The 20,029-nt window shown below is 37.7% G+C and overlaps 1 protein-coding gene across 10 annotated transcripts in view; it reads right to left on the bottom strand.

Annotated features, from left to right (window-relative positions):
* Positions 1-665: 665 nt before the first annotated feature.
* kkv (hyaluronan synthase-like protein kkv) overlaps positions 666-20,029 on the bottom strand; it is a 51,900-nt gene continuing 32,536 nt past the window's right edge. For 2 of the 10 annotated variants that reach the window (XM_076523966.1, XM_076523960.1), the window contains exons 10-21: positions 19,622-19,832; positions 18,140-18,387; positions 17,312-17,504; positions 16,691-16,845; positions 14,278-14,586; positions 12,630-12,877; positions 11,343-11,658; positions 9,603-9,779; positions 4,819-4,986; positions 4,507-4,735; positions 3,246-3,533; positions 666-1,712 (exon numbers count right to left, since the gene is read on the bottom strand). In XM_076523966.1, coding sequence (XP_076380081.1) covers positions 1,648-1,712; positions 3,246-3,533; positions 4,507-4,735; positions 4,819-4,986; positions 9,603-9,779; positions 11,343-11,658; positions 12,630-12,877; positions 14,278-14,586; positions 16,691-16,845; positions 17,312-17,504; positions 18,140-18,387; positions 19,622-19,832 — 2,607 coding nt within the window. In that variant the 3' untranslated portion in view covers positions 666-1,647. Of the gene's footprint in view, positions 1,717-3,193; positions 3,534-4,506; positions 4,736-4,818; positions 4,987-8,758; positions 8,940-9,602; positions 9,780-11,342; positions 11,659-12,629; positions 12,878-14,277; positions 14,587-16,305; positions 16,612-16,690; positions 16,846-17,311; positions 17,505-18,139; positions 18,388-19,621; positions 19,833-20,029 lie in introns of all 10 variants that reach the window. The other 8 variants (XM_076523961.1, XM_076523968.1, XM_076523965.1 and 5 more) reach the window with 8 other exon arrangements.

The raw sequence follows: 20,029 nt of genomic DNA on the forward strand, positions 1-20,029 counted from the left end.
AAGTCATTTAGTTCAATTTTTGAGAAGTTATTACGTTTTAAAAGGTATACGAACACTTTTGTGGGACACTGTACAAACCAAATTCATAAAAAGAATTATATATCAGGAAAACCTTATGTGTGCCATCTTGACATTACTGAAAAAACACTGTGTCAATCATCTAAATTCGCAAGTACTATTGAATTCCGATTCCGTATGCTCCTAGATAACTTCCATAAAAAGATATTTTGTTAACAGCTATTCTGCACTTTTAGGTATAATTTACTAGAATGTTCCGTGCAGCACTTATTAAATATCTACAAAAGGAAATCGCATTAAAATATTTTGTTACGGCTTTCGCTGATTATTTACTGATTAGAAAACGAAATCGTTTAACTTTTACATTCACAGCGTTCGATTATGATCGCATACCCTCGTTTGCGTTCCATTAAAAAAAAAAAATCAAATCCTCTATTTTTGGCTGGCTTTTGAAATCAGTTATTCTAGATCACGTTTATTTTGCAGTCGGCAATATTCCATCGCGAATCGATCAAGCGTCCGTATTAAAAGGCGAGTGTCTGAGAATTTTCAGTAAAGAATACTTACACTCTGCGGCACGCATCTGGCTGTCACTAAAATTCGTCGGGCAACCATGGGACATAAAGGATGCATTGAAATCACAGAGATGAATTTTCCTTGCGAATGTTCTTGATCGCACGATCTCATTATTCCATTTACAATCAATGCAATTTTTTCCATAGATCGCTTTACAAGTACGCGCGCGCGGTATGTACAAAGAAGAGGTCTGTCGATTAAATATATAACAGCGGTATCACGTTTAGGGGAGCAAGAAGGAATGTAAGCGTCGTCGCTGTGATAACTGGTCACGTACAAGTGATAGCGTGTCCTCGCTAATACGATACAAATTAACAAGGATATTTACGATAAATTATCGCCTATGATAGTTATACTATTCAACCGGGGACTCTCATACGGCGGTTGTCCTACAAAATATTGCTATTCACCGGTCAGTTTATTTGCTCTTAAATATCTAGTCACGAGTAAAAAAAATCGTTTCCTACCCAGGACTGTCTATAAGCATCTCGAATTATGGGCTTTCATTGCGTTATAAAAGCATAGCCGCCTAACGAAGTCGCTCAAATAACGATTCTTCTTTATCCTGGGATCTCTTGTTGGCTTTCTTGTTGTGTGTTTAAAGACAGTCCCGTAACACTCATTCGATCATAAATTATTCTACACAAGGGCAGTCTTTTTCATACCGTTCTAGCCATTCTTACAACATACGCATTTTCAAATTAAAGTAAATAATTGTCATAGGAAGCGCTGAAATACGCGACAGATGGAATCCTACAATCAGTGTCGCCAGGAAATGTGTAACGCGAGAAAGAATAGCTTTTCCACCTTGCTCCGCAATCGCCAATTTCAGTTTGTCGGCGATTGCGAGAGACACGGGCGAGAGCAAAAAGATTTCCATTCTAATCATTCATTTCCTGGCAATACTGTTTACGATTCTATTATCCTTACTGGCGACCTTTCTCGATGTCTTGCGCGCCGCGTTTCGTACGCTACAATGAATAATCGCATGTGGCAAATGACGAAGAAAACGCAGCGTACAAAACGCCGGAAAACGCCCGTGCATTCACGGCCTTAAAGGTGAGCTTCTCTTCGTCCGACTTGCACGCGGCTCGATAAAGTTGTCGGTAGGTCACGTTCTAGCTAAAACATTCGAAATAGTTCACTTTTTATAAAACATCGTTTGTCAGAATAACTTAGCCTGGTTTTAAATAGAAATACTTCGAAGTTAAAACGTTCCCGCAGGGTCTCTATTATTTCATAATGGATCAGTGGTAGCGTTGTGGTTGGATAGACGCAGGGTGATATTGGTTGGGTGGCTTTGACAATTAACAAAAAAGATATTTTGATGAAATTTTTTTGCTGCACTACATAGCCAATCGAAAACTGATCAACTTTGGTTTCTCAAACATTTTCTTATCAGATTATCGGAAGTTCTTGAAGAATCATGAAAAGTGTTACGTGGATCACCCTGTATACATATTATTAATCCGAATGATTGTAACAGGAAGATTTACTGCCCCATTTCTAATGCATCAATGCTTTATGCACTGCTTTAAAATTCTGGATACTGAATTGTCAGACTATTCGAGAAGCAAACTGACTTATATCGTGGCCTGTGCTACGGTATGGCGGTGCTATTCACCAACTGATGTATACAAATTAGTCTACAGTACGCTTCATCATCTACGACCATTTCTCCTCGATGCGCCAAACCATTTGCCACTTTAATGTCCACTTTACTATACTTAACGCGAGGCTTTACTATATTAAAAATAGAAATTTCTTCGCACCTTCCTTCTAACGATAATCCAACACGCAAAATGCATTAATGCTTGACGGATTCATTTTTACAAGGTATGTTTATTCCAGTGGCAAACGACACGTAAAGGTATTTTTTATTAAAAAAAAAAAATAATGAAATAGTAATAAAAACAGAATTTATAAAAGTAAGTGAAAACTATCGATAAATTTGTGGCAGAAACGACAATGCAATGGAACAACTTATACAGAGTCTCTCAAAAGTCACTCGTAATCGGGAAATGAAGGGTCCCTGAGGTCATATGAAGTAACTTTTTCCTTATAATGCAAATTAATGAAAAACAGTAACCAATGAGAGGCGAGATCAACTGGTGCGGGCGCCGCGGCGGAGCCAATGAGCGGAACTGGGCTTCATCCGCTCGTTGGCTCGCCTGCCTTGCATCAGCCGAGCTCGCCTCTCATTGGTCGATATTTTTTGTTAATAACTCGTAAACAAAGCCGCGGATTGCATTTGCGCTAAGGAAAAAGTTACTTCAAATGACATCGGAAACCCCTAATTTCCAGATTACGAGTGAATTTGGTACACCCTGCAGTTGATCGTGGATTAAGAATATTCAGATTGCAGCCTAAATTGACCGCCATGTCGGCCGCTATGTTTGAATTTAAAAATACATGTCAAAACAAAAGATATTATTGTTTAGATAAATTAAATATAAAATTCCTATTGAATATAAATATATAAAATTACTTATAAATATAAAAATATAAAATTGGTATTAGATATACAAATACAAAATTACTGTTAAATATAAAGATATAAAGTATCTATTAAACCATTCAGGTTTCTCGATATACGTACGTTCATGTAATAGTTGCGCGTTAGATGTTGGGGTTAGTATCTCTCCACGTACTTTGACCTAAATTTTGCAGTCTGAGGCTGTTCCCAGTGTTCTCATCTGGCTCGTAGGCGGAATTCGTGTGGCCGGCGTGACCCTCGAAAACATCCTTCACGGATATCTGACTGCTTCGCGAAGGACGACCTTGGATCCCCAGAGGATTCCCAGCTACGCCGTAAGGATTATTCGCACCCAGGGTTTGCATCTGCGACTTTCGCCTCATCGCCATGATGCTGTTTCTACGACCCTCGAAGGCCTTGAAGGCCCTTGCAGACCGTCTCGTTGACATGTTCCTTGGCAGACCTGAACAAGAATATTTACGTAATAAAATTATAAAAAGAATTGCATATTACTATATCATTTTCGACATGTTCGTATTATTTAACGAAGGAATACGCTTTCATTATCGTTCATCCATCTCCTTTTTTATAAAACTGACTCAGAACATTTTTATTTTGGATATAAATCCGCGCTCTGATTTTTGTATCTTGTATAATTTCGTTCCTAGATTTTGAGATAGACAAGAGTCGACAATAAAGTTAACCCTCCAAGAACGACACCTAATTGTTGATTTGTTTCTATTTAATTGACATTTGTACGGTGTTAATGATCGGACATCGCGGAATTAATTCTCAAACATTCCTCAGAGTCAGTACATCGCGTTGTTACTTGTCCAATAATCTAGTTCCCGACAGTTAATTCAAATTGTCAGATATTTCATTAAAGTCTATAGAAAAACTAAGTAGGAGGAGTAGCTTAAAAGTCGTGTTGAAAAAAATTGATAAACAAAATTGTAAACGATCCTAAGCATACAACCACTTCTACTACGACTTCTTTCATAGCTACGTCGATTAGCACTTCTTCGCCTTCAATAACTTTCTTAAATAGAACAAAACAATTTCTGTATCTCCTGTGTCTTTGTTTATCCTCATTCCTAGATTTTAATTACAGAAGAATCAAATTTTGTTCCTCGATTCCAAATAAAGGAATAACGTTCCTATTTACTAGATTACATTTTAAATCTCCATCACGAGACCCACTCATTGCTATAGTGCAGAGGTTTAAGAATCTTTTTTCGCACAGAAAATTTAAGTTGAAACATCGGTTTCCCTTTCTTTTTTTATCTTTTCTCTCAGTTAAATTTTGTTTGTGTAACCGTAGTACATACAAAGTTGGCGTGTCTGAGACAGCGAAGGATATTGCGCAAAGAGGTGGTTGAAACGCATCGGTGACTAATTGAGGCACGCTGAAATACGATATTTCGCTTCTCGCTTACCGTTCCCATCGGACATGCTGAAGAATCGTTGTCTGAATGCGACATCGAGCGTATTGATAGCCTGGGTTTTTCGCCGGCTCTTTTCAAGGTTCCTTATGGTCTTCCTTCTGCCAGGTCCGCTGCCGCTGCCTTCTTCGTAATCGCCCTCCATCCCGTCTAATCTCTGCAGATCCCTGACTATTTCCACCGCGTCTTTCGGCAGCAGTGCTTCGTCTGACAAATCCTTGGTCTAACGTGGTAAAAACGGTCAACCGGTGAAAACGAGTACACACAGCCAGATGTGTAGGAAATTGTGATGTCGGTAACACGTACCTTCTTGCAACAGTGCCAATCCAGGCTGGTGCTGGCCAAAATATGGGCGAACGTGCCGAACCGATGGAACAACATCGCGGTGAATTGAATCACCAATATCAAAGCGAAGAAGAATACGAATACCAAGCCGATCGGCTCTAGTTGCAGGTATTCTTTTGTGATGCGTACCTGCGGGATAGACGCCATTGTTAGGGGACAGTGACGGATGAGCCGCGTCGAACTTAAATGGTAAACAGAGGAGGAAGACAGAGAAACGAATAAAACTCTTCGCTCGTGGGTTATTAATTGCTGTGTGCTTCAACGCCGTATCCCAGCCTCGACAATGATCGCATGAACGAATATCGACAAGACAGCCGTTTGCTGCTCTGTTTGAGAAATATACATACGTCGAGGTAGAAGGCAATGAAATAGACAGCGTATCCTGTCCATACGCGAAACGATGCTCCACGAGTTTTTGAAGCTGTGCAAGCTATCGTCCTCGAGTTGCAAGTTCAAGAATTGCGTACGTTTCGAACGAGCTAACACGTTCGTTTCTTTTTAACACTTCGGCTACCGCGTCGCATAAAAATTCATTTTTAGGCGAATCCATTGTATCTTGCTAATATAATTAGGAACCGCGAAATGTAAAAACGTTGGAACAGTTGTACGTTATTGTACAACTTAACGTTTCAATTTTCGTTCGACCAACTACATGCACGTTTAAATCAAATGTTTTAATTTCATGAGATTTTCGAGACTGTCGGCAGTGAAAGTGTTAACGAATCGATTGTTCAAGTCGATTGCTCGTAGGAACAGGATACCGTTCGGAACACGATCTCGTCTGCAACACATGGAATTGTGTAAGACACCGTTTAGTTACATTGACGGTAACTCGTTAGTGGTGCTCCTCTGCTGTCATACCTAGCAGTGCATTATCGGAATTAGACACATAAGAACGTGGAACGGAAACCTGCGTGACGATTCTCCCTCCTTCGTATTCAGACGAGTGAGCGGAGAACGGGACAAGGTTTCGTGATGCCTTTTGCTTTTGTCTCTTTCGTGGCCCGTAAACTCGACACGTGCTGCCGGGGAGACGGAAAATAGAAAGAAAATCTTCAATATTCACGCGACGGAGCTGCCGGGCCACGGAAGAGTTGAACGACATGAAAGTCAAGAGAACAAACACCCAAAATCATGTGATTACTAACATAGCGACGTTAAAGCTTTTACTAATTTATAAAATAATTCGTTGACTTGAACGTACACGACGAGACTTGTAGCAATTTATGAAATCATTTTTAGATGTATCGGTATGCAATATTAAATTCAGGACTGGCTATCCGTATAATACAGTGGACGAAATTTGTGTAGAGACAAACACTGCGATTTACTGAAAAAAATTAATCCATACCACAGTACATTTACTGCGGAGCGACGTTATAAACAAACTCCGGATTTCCGAGTTTTCTAAACACAGATTCAAGAATATCTGCCAAGGTAGGGGTACGAAATTTGTATAAGGACAGTAACATTTTCCTTAGTACAGTAGCATCATTGACATGAGAAACATCATCCGTAATTCAGAGAAAGTACATATTAAGAGTATTTAATATTTTATTTTACAAATAATTGAAAACAATTATTATGCCACGAGGAAAAGTTCTAAATACGGAAGAACGAATAAAAATGGAAACATCATGATATAGGACTCTGTTTTCAACAAATAGTTAAAAAGATTAATAGATCTGTTGATGTTATTCCAAAAACCATGCAGGTTGTAATAATAAACTCACAACCCGTGTTCATTCACGAATTTTTCGCGAAATAAAAATTGGAAATAAAAGTTCTAAAGTAGTAAAAGAAATTTCAGACTTGCCAGTGACTGTACGATGCAGTACAGATCTGTGCAACAGATACTGCGAAAAGATAAGCGATTGAAGTTGACAAAAAAAGCAGTGAAACCACCCCTTACGAAACATCACAAAACCGCAAGATTAGATTTCGAGCGAAATCATACGTCCTGGGATGCAGAATGGAAAAATATTATATTTTCTGACGAGAAAAAGTTTAGTTTAGATGGACCTGGTGGTTATAAATATTATTGTGGCCATATATAATATAAGTGATCATAAACGAGAATTTTGGCGGAGGAAGTTTAATACCGTGGAGTGCGGTTAGCTATTCTGCAAAGAAATCAATATGTAAAATTCGCACCAGATTAAACGCAGATAAATATTTTTTAGAATTTTATTTATTAGAATTTTTCGTGCTTTAAACATTAAAGAATGGTTGCGACAAAAAGATTTACTACTTATGACTCTTGATCTTATCAAGAGCAGTATATATATATATCAAAATAATAAGCAGTATAATAACGTTAAAGTGTTTGAAACTGCTATAAGGCAAAAATGAGGTAAAATTAATGTTACGACATTGCAAAAGTTAGTGTTTGCAGTATGAAGAATAAGGTATTTGAAGTAATAAAAGGTAATTGTGGAAATATTAATTACTAATGTTATAATTGTCATTTTTTTGTAACACTTTAGACGAATTTCGTTATTTTGTAGCTATACGAATTTCGTTATTTCTTCATATGTTTATTGAATTGTATCTTGTATACCACAAAAATATAAATATTCTTTTGTGTTTATAATACTGGTTTTTTTATTTTTTTACTGTCCGTCAAAATGTTCAACTTACTTTTAATATTAATAACAGAGTACTAAGTTCCTATTATTTAAACAATAGTAATGCCCCTGTACAAACTTCGTTCACTGTTCTTCAACTTATTTTCACACGAACAACATTTTGCGTCGTTCTTTTGAAAATGTTTCAATGGTCACAGCGAATACAAATGTTCGGCGAGCCTCGCATCGTAAAACGCGTTTGAACGTTATATCCCTTTAAACAGGCCACGTCGAACGGTTATTTGAAATTTGTTTGGTATTGCGAACAGTACACCGCGGCATATGTTTCAGCGCAGAGGCGGGATCAGCGTTAAACGAAAAAAGTATGTAAAACAATGGAGCGCCGCTTTCGTCGATATCCGTAGTAAAAATTCATTTGTGTGTTTGTTCCCTGAACTTGCTCTGGTTATTGTTAGTCGGGAAGAGATCCTATGTAAGTAATCACATTAAGACTATCGCAATTCTGTGGATAAAGAGATAATAGGACGGGAAGAATCTTAATTAGAGAGGCGGCGATGTTATTTGTGACTTAGCCAACTATTTTTTAGCCAGATGCTCGGTTCCATCCCGTGCTCCATTCGTTCCAGGAATACCTGTGCAAACATGTTAATGGTAATTCGCCGCGTGCCGATGATCCACGTTATTGACAAAACACAGACATGTCCCAGTAAGTGCAAAATTATCATCACCGGGTACCATTTTCCGGTGTGCTCCGTTTCTCGCTATGTCGGTATCAATCAGTCGACATTCAAATTCGATAAATAAATTACGAAATCCCGATGTATGTACCGAAGATCTACCTAGCGACTTCGCGCTATCGAAATCATTGTTCCAACCAACGCTTCGTCAAAATTTAAAAGCAATTAGAAATATTTGTTCACCGTTTCAATCGCACTTCGTTTTTCTTTCTAAAAAATCGAAAACTATTTCATGATAACCTTAAACTCTGGCGAAGAAAACTAATGGAAACATCCGAAATCTGTGCACCGTACGCGACACGGCAGCGTATGAGCCAAGGTGAATTTACCGTTGACCGAGAACGACGCAAACTCTCTTCGACAAGTACACATGTTTCCCTTATCGTTCACGGATCAGCATCGGTTCTGCCGGGCGGCTCGACCGACTGTAACTAAGTCTGATAACACACGACGACGATACGTCAGAAAATAAGTAGAATGTTGTCGGGAGTTGCGGAGCACACCGGGAGTGTTAGTCTCCCGAGGCATCAGTGAGACAGCATCTCTGTTTCTCAATTCCCCGTTTGGAAATACCAGGTACCTCCGAGGTCTCTTCGATGTAGGTGATATTCGTCTTGACGCCGAGCGGCCAGACAACGTGCAGCTGATCTTTGTTCAGCTGTAGCAAGAATACGATCAGAACGAACAACGCATTGAACATAAAAAACGCGAACACACTCTTGTTCCGCAGCTCGATCAAGTCGGCAGCAATGCGAGCCTGTCGTGGACCAAAGCAACAAGAAAAACAAAGTACACGTTAGAAAATATGTAGAAAAATACGCTCCGTCCGTTCGGCCGTTGATCCTTGAACTCCTTGGGATTATCGTCTCGATAAATCGTAAGCTTCGGACGCAGGCGAGAAAGGGAACGCAACGGGGCGATTGCAAAACAATTGGAATGCTGAAACGTTCCTTCGAATCGTATTCTATGGTCGGATTTTTCGGAAAACACGTTCTGCGTCACAGGCTGCATAATGCTTGCGTAAATTTCTAAACGAATTTGCAACGGACTGGTATTTTCTTCGACGAATATTTGCGACACTCTCTTTTCGATACATTAGGTTAGCGGACATATAACAGCTTGTTGCCTAATAATCTATCGGCCTTGATACGCTTTTTCCAACGTTTAAGAAAGCTAAGGTCTAAGCCAGATCGTTGCGTTTCAACTATTTTTACACTAATCTAATGTGTCGTGGAACGAAACGCCCGCGGACTGGTTCGAGGATGCAGCTATGTGCGGAAGTTTAATAAATCTACTTGAGCGGGAAGTTTGCGAGCATTTAAAGTGTTTTGCTGGGAATATTTAATGCGGCGACGGGCGTGTCTAGGGTGCTAATCGTTCAAGGAGCAGGATAACGCGAGATGGACGGAGCGGTCTTTACCTCCTGCGTTTGATCGTCATAGGTGATGTTCGTCTTGATACCGAAAGGCCACTTCACGTGCAACAAGTCTTTGTTTAATTGCAGCAGAAAGACGATCAGGACGAACAGGGCATTCAGCATAAAAAACGCGAACACGCTCTGGTCACGTAGGTCCTTTAGATCTTTGGCGATTCGTGCCTGATGCAAGCAGCATGGATCGATTATTGTTTCGTCGCGTTAATTCGTTCGGCGAGTTTCCTCATTATCGATATTTAATTATCTTTTACGCGTGTAATGAAGTCTCACAGAATTTTTCTGTTACAATCGCCAATTTCAAACGTGAAAACGCGTCACTACAAAACTTATCGCAGGAATGTCAAATCTCTGCAATATTCAGTTCGCTAAATTCAATTTAAGAAAGCAACCGATCGTGAACATTTAAAAGTACGATTCTAAAACTGGCAATTACGATTTAATGGTTATGGCATTCTATTATATAATTAGAATAATTGGGAAATGGACTCTATAAAGTTTCATGACAATTTAGAACGAATGTACCTATAAAGAAATATTTAATGCGTTAAAACTATTTTGTATCGGTTAAAGAAGTTAAATCACTAAGAGAGCTAACTTTTCCAAAAGTTTTCAGCAAAGTTTATAAAGTGTGTATCATAAATATTGCAGTACGTTATTTGTTTAAAAGAAGATTGTCGTAATATATCATTTTTGGATTTATGTATAATAGAAGATTCGAGATATAAATGTTATTTTCATTACCGATATTATTGTTTCCGTTATCACGAATAAAATAAAATGATTGTCGTCCACAGCCACATTGCGGTACATTAGTACAATAACAGTAATGTTATTTCCATTTACTTTTACGACAGTTGATTTAAGGAGGAATTCTAGTCTAGAAATTTAAAAAAATCAGTTTTCTCTATTATTTCATTTTCTGAAGGTATATGTCTTTGAAAATATTTCTACCAGTGGATATTGTTGGATTTAAAAAATTACTAAAGTCTCGATTGGACAAGCGTTTGTCTGTAGCGTGCGACGCACCGTTGGCATAGTACTGCAAATAGCAGGTATATTTCTCGTTTAATTTTTTTTGGGAACCACATTTTTCTAGATGGTTGCCATGATATCTCAAAATTGGCGGGTATTTTCAACATATGTGTCTCTATCGTCCGTGCCAAAATCTTTGAAATCTAACGTTTTTAACTATTTGAAAAAAGCACAAAAAATCGATAACCTAACTTGAAAGTGCTGTCGAAAATTTTCTCTTCAATGTTTTTATATATTTTTGGTACCGACGATAGTCACGTTTATACTGAACATAATGGATGTTTGTTTGTCCATTTCGAAGAAAAAGAACGGCCGGAATATCGTGGCAACCGTGCAGACATATTCAATTGAAAGGGCACTATCTTCGACAATTTTAAATATTTTCTCATGAAAAAAATAGTGTATACTCCTTAAATACAGGTCAAAGCCATGCCATAAATCCCGACACGATAATGTCTTTATGGCTCTTAAAAAAAAATACTAAATAGCACCTAAAAAGTCGACCTCTAGACTAGAATACCCCCTTAAAGCAGGTCAAATTATTAAAAATTTAAGGAGTCGATTTATTTATGATACACACTGTATTTCGAATTAAAATGGAACCAGAAGACTACGTAGTGAAGGCAATAATACTAAACTTATGCTGTAGAGAGGAAATCGGAATCGCAAGACACGTGAGCAAAGGGGCTTTACCTTTTCTGCTTTGTCTTCGTCGATGGGATACAGATACTTCTCCAATAGGTCCTTCCAGAATTGTTCTTCTTGGAGCGATAGCACATCAATTTCACCTTTCTTCAATCCCTCGTCGCTCAGCCAGAACGGACGACTGGGGAAATTGTTGCCTTCTCGATTTCCCTCTGTGTTCTGACTAGTCACTGTTTCAGTATCGCTGTGACATTCCCGATCCTCCGCAGGATCTTCGCCGATGTCGTCGAGAGTAGCAGCTGTTCGCGAACCCACCGAAGAAGCCCTCCGTTTGTTACTCGCGTGTCCATGCGGATCTACAGCCCTAGAAAATCGTCAAAGGAATTTCAGGAAAAATCCATATAGTAGAATAGAATAACGTTTTAATTCTTGACATCTCTAAAGACGAATGAAACTGACGTAACAAAAAGTTTCCATCTAACAAGAACATGGTATGGGTTAATGCAGATTCTATGAGAAAATTCGTTTCTAAAGAAGTGAAAAATATCAAAATTTTATGATCAATTGTAAATAGACCAATGAGAACATGACATAGATTATACCAATGCTGAATCTATGAGAAAATTCATTTTAGAAAAAACGAAAGATATCACATTTTTCCGTTGTGTATTTGAAAAATCACGTAATTCGATGGATTTGAAATTTATAGAAAAAATGTGCATGAATTTTCTTCTAATTTCCTTTGTCTGACTTGGCGACTATACTTTCACAAAATTCCTTTCAGTTTAAAGCGATTCCGGCGTGGCTAACAACTACGGTAACTTAATCCGTTCATTATTCTAAATTGACACCATACATTTCACGGATAAAATGCGGTTGATGAGACGAACATAACGATAAAAGAAGAGATGAGAGCGCAGGACCGAACATTTCGTCCCAAACGTGCTGATAGACTCATCAGCGAGACGGTCTAATCCGTGAAATACCACCGGAATTGGCCGCAAGAACTCTATCTTACCTTAGGGACGGTAATATTCTCTAATGAAGTAAAAGATTTGCACTGATTCGAAATAGTAACAGTATCTGTAAGATGTCTAATTGTACCTTTAGAAATCAATGATTTCTGTAACAAACATAAAGAGATTTACAAAATAAGTATACTCACCAATCGATTTTTAACAATAAATTGATGCTGCAAATTGCACAATAAAAGAAAAAACAGATCTATCCGATGAAAAGCTAAATATGAAGAAAGCGATGACTCTTCCGAGAAGCTTGAAACAAAGTGAAAGTGAATGAAAATGAAAATGAAAAACAAAATGAAAATTAGCAAACCTTTCGATAACTTCCAAACGTTTTCCAAGGTGATCCAATGATTCGCCGATCGTGACCAATTGTTCCTTCTCACCCGAAGTTTGGCCGTGCGTGCAAAACATGCATTTAAATAGACCTGCTAAAGAGATTTCTATCGATCCTTCCTCGTCGTCGTTCGCGCCGACGCCGTTTTGGAAGAATCCTAGCAAGGATTTGTGTTTCGCTTTTCGTTTCGCCTCTTCGGCCTCCTTCTTCTCTTGTTCGAGTTCCTGTCGGTTCAACGACAAGAATATCAAACGCATTTCAACTGTAAACGTTGTTTGCATACTTTTTATCCCCAAGTGCAAAGCTCTTGTTGTTAGAAAGCTGTTAAGACCGTGTTATTAATTAGACCGGCCGAGATTCCATTTCGGTAATTGTTTACTTTAGGAGCTCCAGCTCTGATTTCGTTGATTCTGAAATATGTTGTAGACGACAAAATTCCGAACAATTTTTAGCTATACATGTAACCGCTGCACGGCCTTAGTTTCCGAGATATTTGAAAAATTCCTTCCGTAACATTGAATTCTGTCTACAGGGTGTCCCAAAATTATGTTACTTCCGAGAAATGAAGGCTTTCTGAGGTCATTTGAAGTAACTTTTTCCTTGGCGCAAATGCAATCCGCGACTTTGATTACGAGTTGTTAACGAAAAACACTGACCAATGAGAAGCGAGATCAGGTGGCGCGAGGCGGCTGAGCCAACAAGCGGACGAAGCCTAGTTCTGCTCATTGGCTCGGTCGCCTCGCGCCAGCCGTGCTCGCCTCTGATTGGTCACTGTTTTTCGTTAAAAACTCGTAAACGAAGCCGCGGTTTGCATTTTCGTTAAGGAAAAAGTTATTCCAAATAACCTTAGGAATCTCTCATTTCCTGGGAGTAACATAATTTTGGGACACCCTTAGGCAGCATTCAATGCAGTAGCACGAAAGGAAGTTTGCAAATATCTCGAAAACTAAGGCCACATGGTCGTTATATCTATAGAAAAAAAGTTGTTTAGAATTTTGTCTTCTATAACATATTTCACAATCATCAAAATCGAAGTTGATGCCCTTAAAATAAGTAATTACCTCTATTCCTTATTGAAGAATGAATTTCTATCGAATAATGAACTTAAGATAATGCCAAAATAGCATGAAATATAGATTTCTCATTGATAGAATCAATGTTAGGTTACGTAATAATGTACGATGTTAATATATAACTCATGCGAATTTTAGAGTACATATTTATGCATGCAGACGATGCTAGAAGTATACCCCATGATTATTGATTTTGCACTTTGTAATAATAAACCAATAAATTTAAAGAGCCAAACTTTTCGGTTCCAGTTTATCAAATAAAACGTCAACGAATTCACTACTTCATACCTTAAAAATTCTCGAATACTTCTAAACTAATTATTTTTTAGTTTACTAAATTAAACAAATACGACATCCTAACTTCAAAAAAGGTACGACATAAGAATAATAAAGTCAATTTGTTAGCAATAATTACAGTAACTTTGTGCGTCAATGTAAGTGAAATTTTTGTATCTCAAGTCACTGAAAATAGAAGCCTTTCTACAATTATTTCGAGGCGCAAAATTAATAATGAACTAACTGGTTAGTTGATTACTTGCACAATTAATTACCTTTGCCGTTAATTTTTTCTTCACCTCCCTCGTGCCCCAGGTAATGTCATTCAGATTAACGACTGAGTAAACAATAAGCAGCAAGTACATTGAGGGTAGTGTTATGATGTATACGACAATATATTTAAAGCAATAGTATTCCGAAGGGTGCATAAACGCGGCTATCACTAGTTGACCAATCATCATCATTAGAAACAGAGCCGACGGAGATAGTGCTGTGCCATCCTCGACGACGTTTATCGCGATCCCAACGAAGACAGAGACCATCACCATGCCGTAAAGTGCGCTGAATATTCCTGCTACGAACACCTGTAGTGCAGTGTTGTTAGTATTGTAATTAAAGGAAGACACCACGTAAAGATCACAAATAGAAAACAATTATTAACAGGGACAGATATGATGCTGTTCGTAAATTCGTAATACCCTAACCAGAAATAAACTTTTCTGTGTTCAATGCATTTCGACAATATTGTATTTCAATTGCATTACGAAACGATTAGCAATTATTGAAGAATCTGATCCGATTACAACGTGATCGAATGAAAACATAGGCCATTCACTATGGGACTAGAGTACACTATAATTAAACAGCAGTACAGTTTCATTGAACTGTAGTATAATTAAATTGGCTCAAATGCCATGCACAATCTTATGTTACAAAGAAAGCAGAACATACGTATGCAAACGAAAAAGCGCAATCTGTGTTCGGAGATTTGTCATGTTAATGACAATTATACATTAAAGATGTACACTTACAGACAAAAGTTAAGAAACACCGTTTAAAATACAATAACCTTTTTAAAACTAAACTAAATGAATTGAATTTTTGTTAAACATAGTAGAGAGATTAGTCTATTAGACGATGACAAAAATGCTTCTTTTTCATTTTGCTATTACTTGGAATGACAAAGAAAAGTATGAAAACTCTCGTTTTTAAACTTCTTTATCTGAGTCTATAACGAAAATTTAAAAAATGGTGAAAATTTGATCGGAATCGGTTAATCTAGAGTCGAGCTGCAGGCGTCGAAAGATTTTAAAAAACTGCAGATTTCTTACAGTTTTTTCGATCATTTGCGATTTTTGCCATTTTTAATTCGTTTAACTCATAAAAACGTCAACCGATTTCGATAAAATTTTCATCATGCATATAAGTTACCGAGATCTACGAAACGCACTTTTTATATTTCTGTCGTAGACTCAGATAAAAAAGTTACGAAACGAGAGATTTTTCTCTCTTTTTATGTCATTCCAATCAATAGCAAAATTAAAAAAGGAGAATTTTAGTCATTGTACAGCAAACTAGTCCCTCTAATATGTTTAACAAAAATTCCAGTCATTCAGTCCACTTTTAAAAGAATTATTGCGTTTAAAAAAGTGTTTCTTAACTTTTGTTCGTAAGTGTATGTATAGTCCTCACGCAACAAGAAGGCACCTTTATGTTTATATTCCTCCTCTTACTAACTGCCCCACTACAGTCGATCTTTGTCACCGTTTTCGGCCAATAGCGGTCAATAAGGGGAATGTAAACCCAAAAGTGCCTTCTTGTCGCACGAGGACTATACTGTGCCTTGTTCGGAAGAAGTCGGCCGTTACGGTACAGTGGCAAAAGGGTTGCCCACTCTTCTATGACACTACGAAAACCATTCCTATTGCGTGTAGCATTTGGGCGACCACGATTGAACGAGATGCCGCGGCGGTAATTAGCCATCGACACTTACGGCTGATAGGAAGGAATCATTTATGCCAATAAAGAAAACGCGTTTACCCTACTTCTTCGATGGCGTTAGAATCAGTAAATTGGTAAGGATCGATCCTACATTTTTCTCAGCGAACTTCTTCTGGGCAAGGCACAGCACATCTTACTTCCTTCACCAACTGTCCATGAGCTCGATTAGTGACAAATTATCTTTCCCGAAGAAATTTTTGAAAGTCATTCGCGAATCCCCAACCACCTAACGAAGAGATTAGTCATTTCTTAGAAGATAGCAGAGCAAAGCTAAATTCAATGATGACTTTGCGGGAACGAACCTTTTTCGTCTTTTTCACTTGTACTTCGCGGGTGCCCCACGTGACGACGTTCAAATTGATAATCGAATAGAGGATCAAAAGCAGATACATGGATGGGATCGAGAGCAGGTAAATAATTCCGGGCACGATACACCAGAACTCTTGCGGATGCAAACAAGCCGCTATAAAAAAGGAACTGGATAAGGATATCAAGAATATGGCCGAAGGTGATCCGATACCGTCCTCTCCGAGCTGGAGGGCAGTACCTACGATCACGGCCATCATTATCATCGCGTATCCTGTTGACAATATTTGCGCGCACAAAAGCTGAAAGACAACAACGTTACTAACACCATCACGACGTATAGATCGATTCGTCACACGCACGCCGAATCGGTCGTCTTACCTGTATGTTTGCCTTACACGTAAAACATATGAGCATGAACAAAAGAATGGGAATGATGTTGTAGTAGAAGCTGGTCCAGTTATCGATCTTGAAGGCTGCCACGAACGCGCCCACCAACATGAGGAAAATCGTGCCCGGTCCCAAAATGGTGCCGCCTACAACGATAACGAAGAAATCTGAAGACCTTGAAAAGGGCAACATTGACTCTGAACCAACCATTCCGGTCAAAATATGACCGGTTCCACATATTTTGTTTCAAATTATTGAAATTAGAAAAAGTCTTTCGTAGACAATGATAGAATTGAAAAGATCCTCCCAGATTACAAAGCGACTTTTGTGAATTCTTTAAAAGAAAAATATTCGGTATTGAAACTAGAAACTCGGCATACTCGTAAACTAACATTCGAGAAATATACTAAAATTTTGTTCAGAAATAATAGCAATTTTCTTTAAAGTTGCAGCTGCAGTAGTAGCGTGATTCAGACTGTTGCAGTCGTCTGGTAAAAAAAATTCAAAATTGAGATGAAAACGAACTATTGGGGAAGAATAAATGGCATTATTTCGTAAGAATGTAACCATTCCAAAAAAAAATTTAAGTTGTCGAATAAACATTTCACTGACCCATGAGTAGAATCTGATAGGAAATGTAGGGAAGAGATATGTTGTCGTTGATTTTGATCGTTCGCTTCGCATCCATCAGAAGGTCCATGATATTGGCTATGGTCGAGGGTACCCATCGACGACGTTGATTGTAAAATTCGTTGAATCCTTCAGGCGCGTGGGTGTAAGCGTCGCTGGCAGCTGAGTACTCGACCTGCGGTACGAATAAAAAACCGATTCGTACGATGTCGAGTTCTTTTTATATTATCGTTCAACTCGTTTCGTGCTCGTGCAACTAAACTGTCTGAAAATTCCTAGTAAACGATATCGAGCTTCATTTTAAAGAGATTTGCGACTGCGTTAGCTCAATCGAAAATTTCTGTGCTTAATTTCGGATATTGAAAATATTGTAATGAAAATAAAATATTTTTGAAAATCACAAAGAAATCAAAGTTATAACGTTGGAAAGAGAGATATTCGTTTGAAATTTCAATAAAACAGAATAAAGAAGAGTACGATCAAAAACTAAACTAAAAAAGAATATAAATATAGAGCCAATACATTGGTGAAGATTCCCAATAAAATTCATAGTTTTTTGCCAATCACTTGTAGTGAATAATAATGTAATTGGTTGCATATCTATCGTCGAGTGGGTCGAATGTACTTCTGAATCGACAATCTGCATAAAACTTTTCAAATGGACCTTTGCTAATCTTCGTATTGTCAGTTTTATATAGAAGCAAATGAAGCGCGTCAGCGTTGGCGCAACGATTTTCTCGCTTTTTTATTGCGCTCTTGATCGCGTTGTAAATATTCAATGAAGCTTGCAACGTCCTTTAAAGTACATACCCTGTAGCCACGTTGCAGGAGCAGCGTACAAAGCCATCGATCCTCTCCCTGATCGTACTGAACGTAATGCCTTGCCTCATCGGATCTAGTGGTGTACTTTTTCATCACGTTATCATCCATCAGAGCTTTTCCTCGGAAGAGCGAGAAACAACCAGGACTGCAGAGCACGCAACCGATCATGTGTTCGGTTGCTTTTTGCAGCCAATGACCAATCGCGTACTCGAACATCTGATACCATACCATAGGACCTGACATAAAAAAGGAAACAGAACGTAGAGGCAGCCATTTTTAACGTGTACACGAGCTACGGCAACGAGACAGTGAGTCGGAAAAATTCAGTGATTCCGTAAACAGGAAGATAATAGCCTAATAGACAACGTGTAATTTGTTGTGGTCGTTAGCAAAGATTAATATTTTTTGATATTAAATGCTAATTATATTATATTATATTATATTATATTATATTATATTATATTATATTATATTATATTATATTATATTATATTATATTATATTATATTATATTATATTATATTATATTATATTATATTATATATTTATAGAAATAAATTGTTTACTTTTAACACTATACAATTTGAGATACTAGATGAGTAGACTGCGGATTTTTATGCAAAATAAACGTTGTTCAAGTTAATCGTAAGAAACATAAATTCGTTGAAGATATCTTTCTTCTCTTAATAATTATAATAAGTTGAAACTAACAATATCCTCAAATTCTTCTAATTATCTTACAATTTTATATTTGACCTATGTATTTTTGTTGTAAATGCATAAAATCCGTTTTATAATTGTTGACAATGAGTAACTATAAAAACGAGCCGCAAAGCTCGAATAATCGTATCTCCTCTTCCCAAATTGGGAGAAATTACTGTAAAAGACTGAAAACGCTGAAGTAGTGGGAACTTTTTTCTAGAAAACTGTAAGATTAAACTGTACGTTGAAAGTGGTTTACTTCAAGGAGTATCAAAAAGACTTTCAGCAATATCGCTGAACAACAAAGTCTTTCTTATAACAAGGTCTTCGGGAGATTGGCCACAACTTTGTAATTAATAAGTATTCTTGAATGAAAAAGTTATGAGGTACTTTCCAAAATGCGCTATTTAAAACGCAAGAATAATTTTTGGATGAACTTTTACAGTTCCGGAAAAGAAAATCCCGAATTTTCAATTATTTCGTATAATATTTTCGTATATTTTCATTGTCACAGCTAAAATTCTGTTTGATTCAAGTTTGCTAGAGATAATTTCTCTTCCCTCGAGCCTTCATAATTTATTAAACATTGCAGGCGCGTTCTGCAAACTCGCCCAAGTCACGAAAATCCTTCGTACTAAGAGGATTTCTATTAAGTCCGGCCCGCAAAGAGTTCCTTTGTGTATGGCTTCGCTAAAGTTTATCTCCTCACTGGATCGTTACAGTTAATTGTAAATTATCTATTAATGTTTTTTTTTCAACAGGACCGACCTGAACCAACGGGATGAATACGACCGCAAGCTGCACCAAGATTTTTATTCTTTTTCATCAAGTCGACGAGCAATTTCACGGCTGCCGGTTGGAAATCGATATCACCGTCAAGTGTCAATAAGTAAGTATTCTCCGCAATCACTTCTTTGCGATCAACACTGATTGGTAACTCCATCAGCCGATGTCCAAGCAAGTAGTACATATACATGACCTGAAGAAAACAAATTCATACAAAATATAATTATTTGCGCGGCTCATATATTTCCTTTGTTTAATCCGGGAGGAAAACGATTTTTAACATTTTTTCTAGATGCTACAGGATCGCTTTCATGCTTGATCTTTCTGTTACGAGTTCCTTCAACTTACAGTACTGGGTTTTCCGTACTGATCGAACAATTATTAATGCAT

The sequence above is a fragment of the Megalopta genalis genome, chromosome 7 (genome assembly GCF_051020955.1).
Source record: "Megalopta genalis isolate 19385.01 chromosome 7, iyMegGena1_principal, whole genome shotgun sequence".
Taxonomy (NCBI): domain Eukaryota; kingdom Metazoa; phylum Arthropoda; class Insecta; order Hymenoptera; family Halictidae; genus Megalopta; species Megalopta genalis.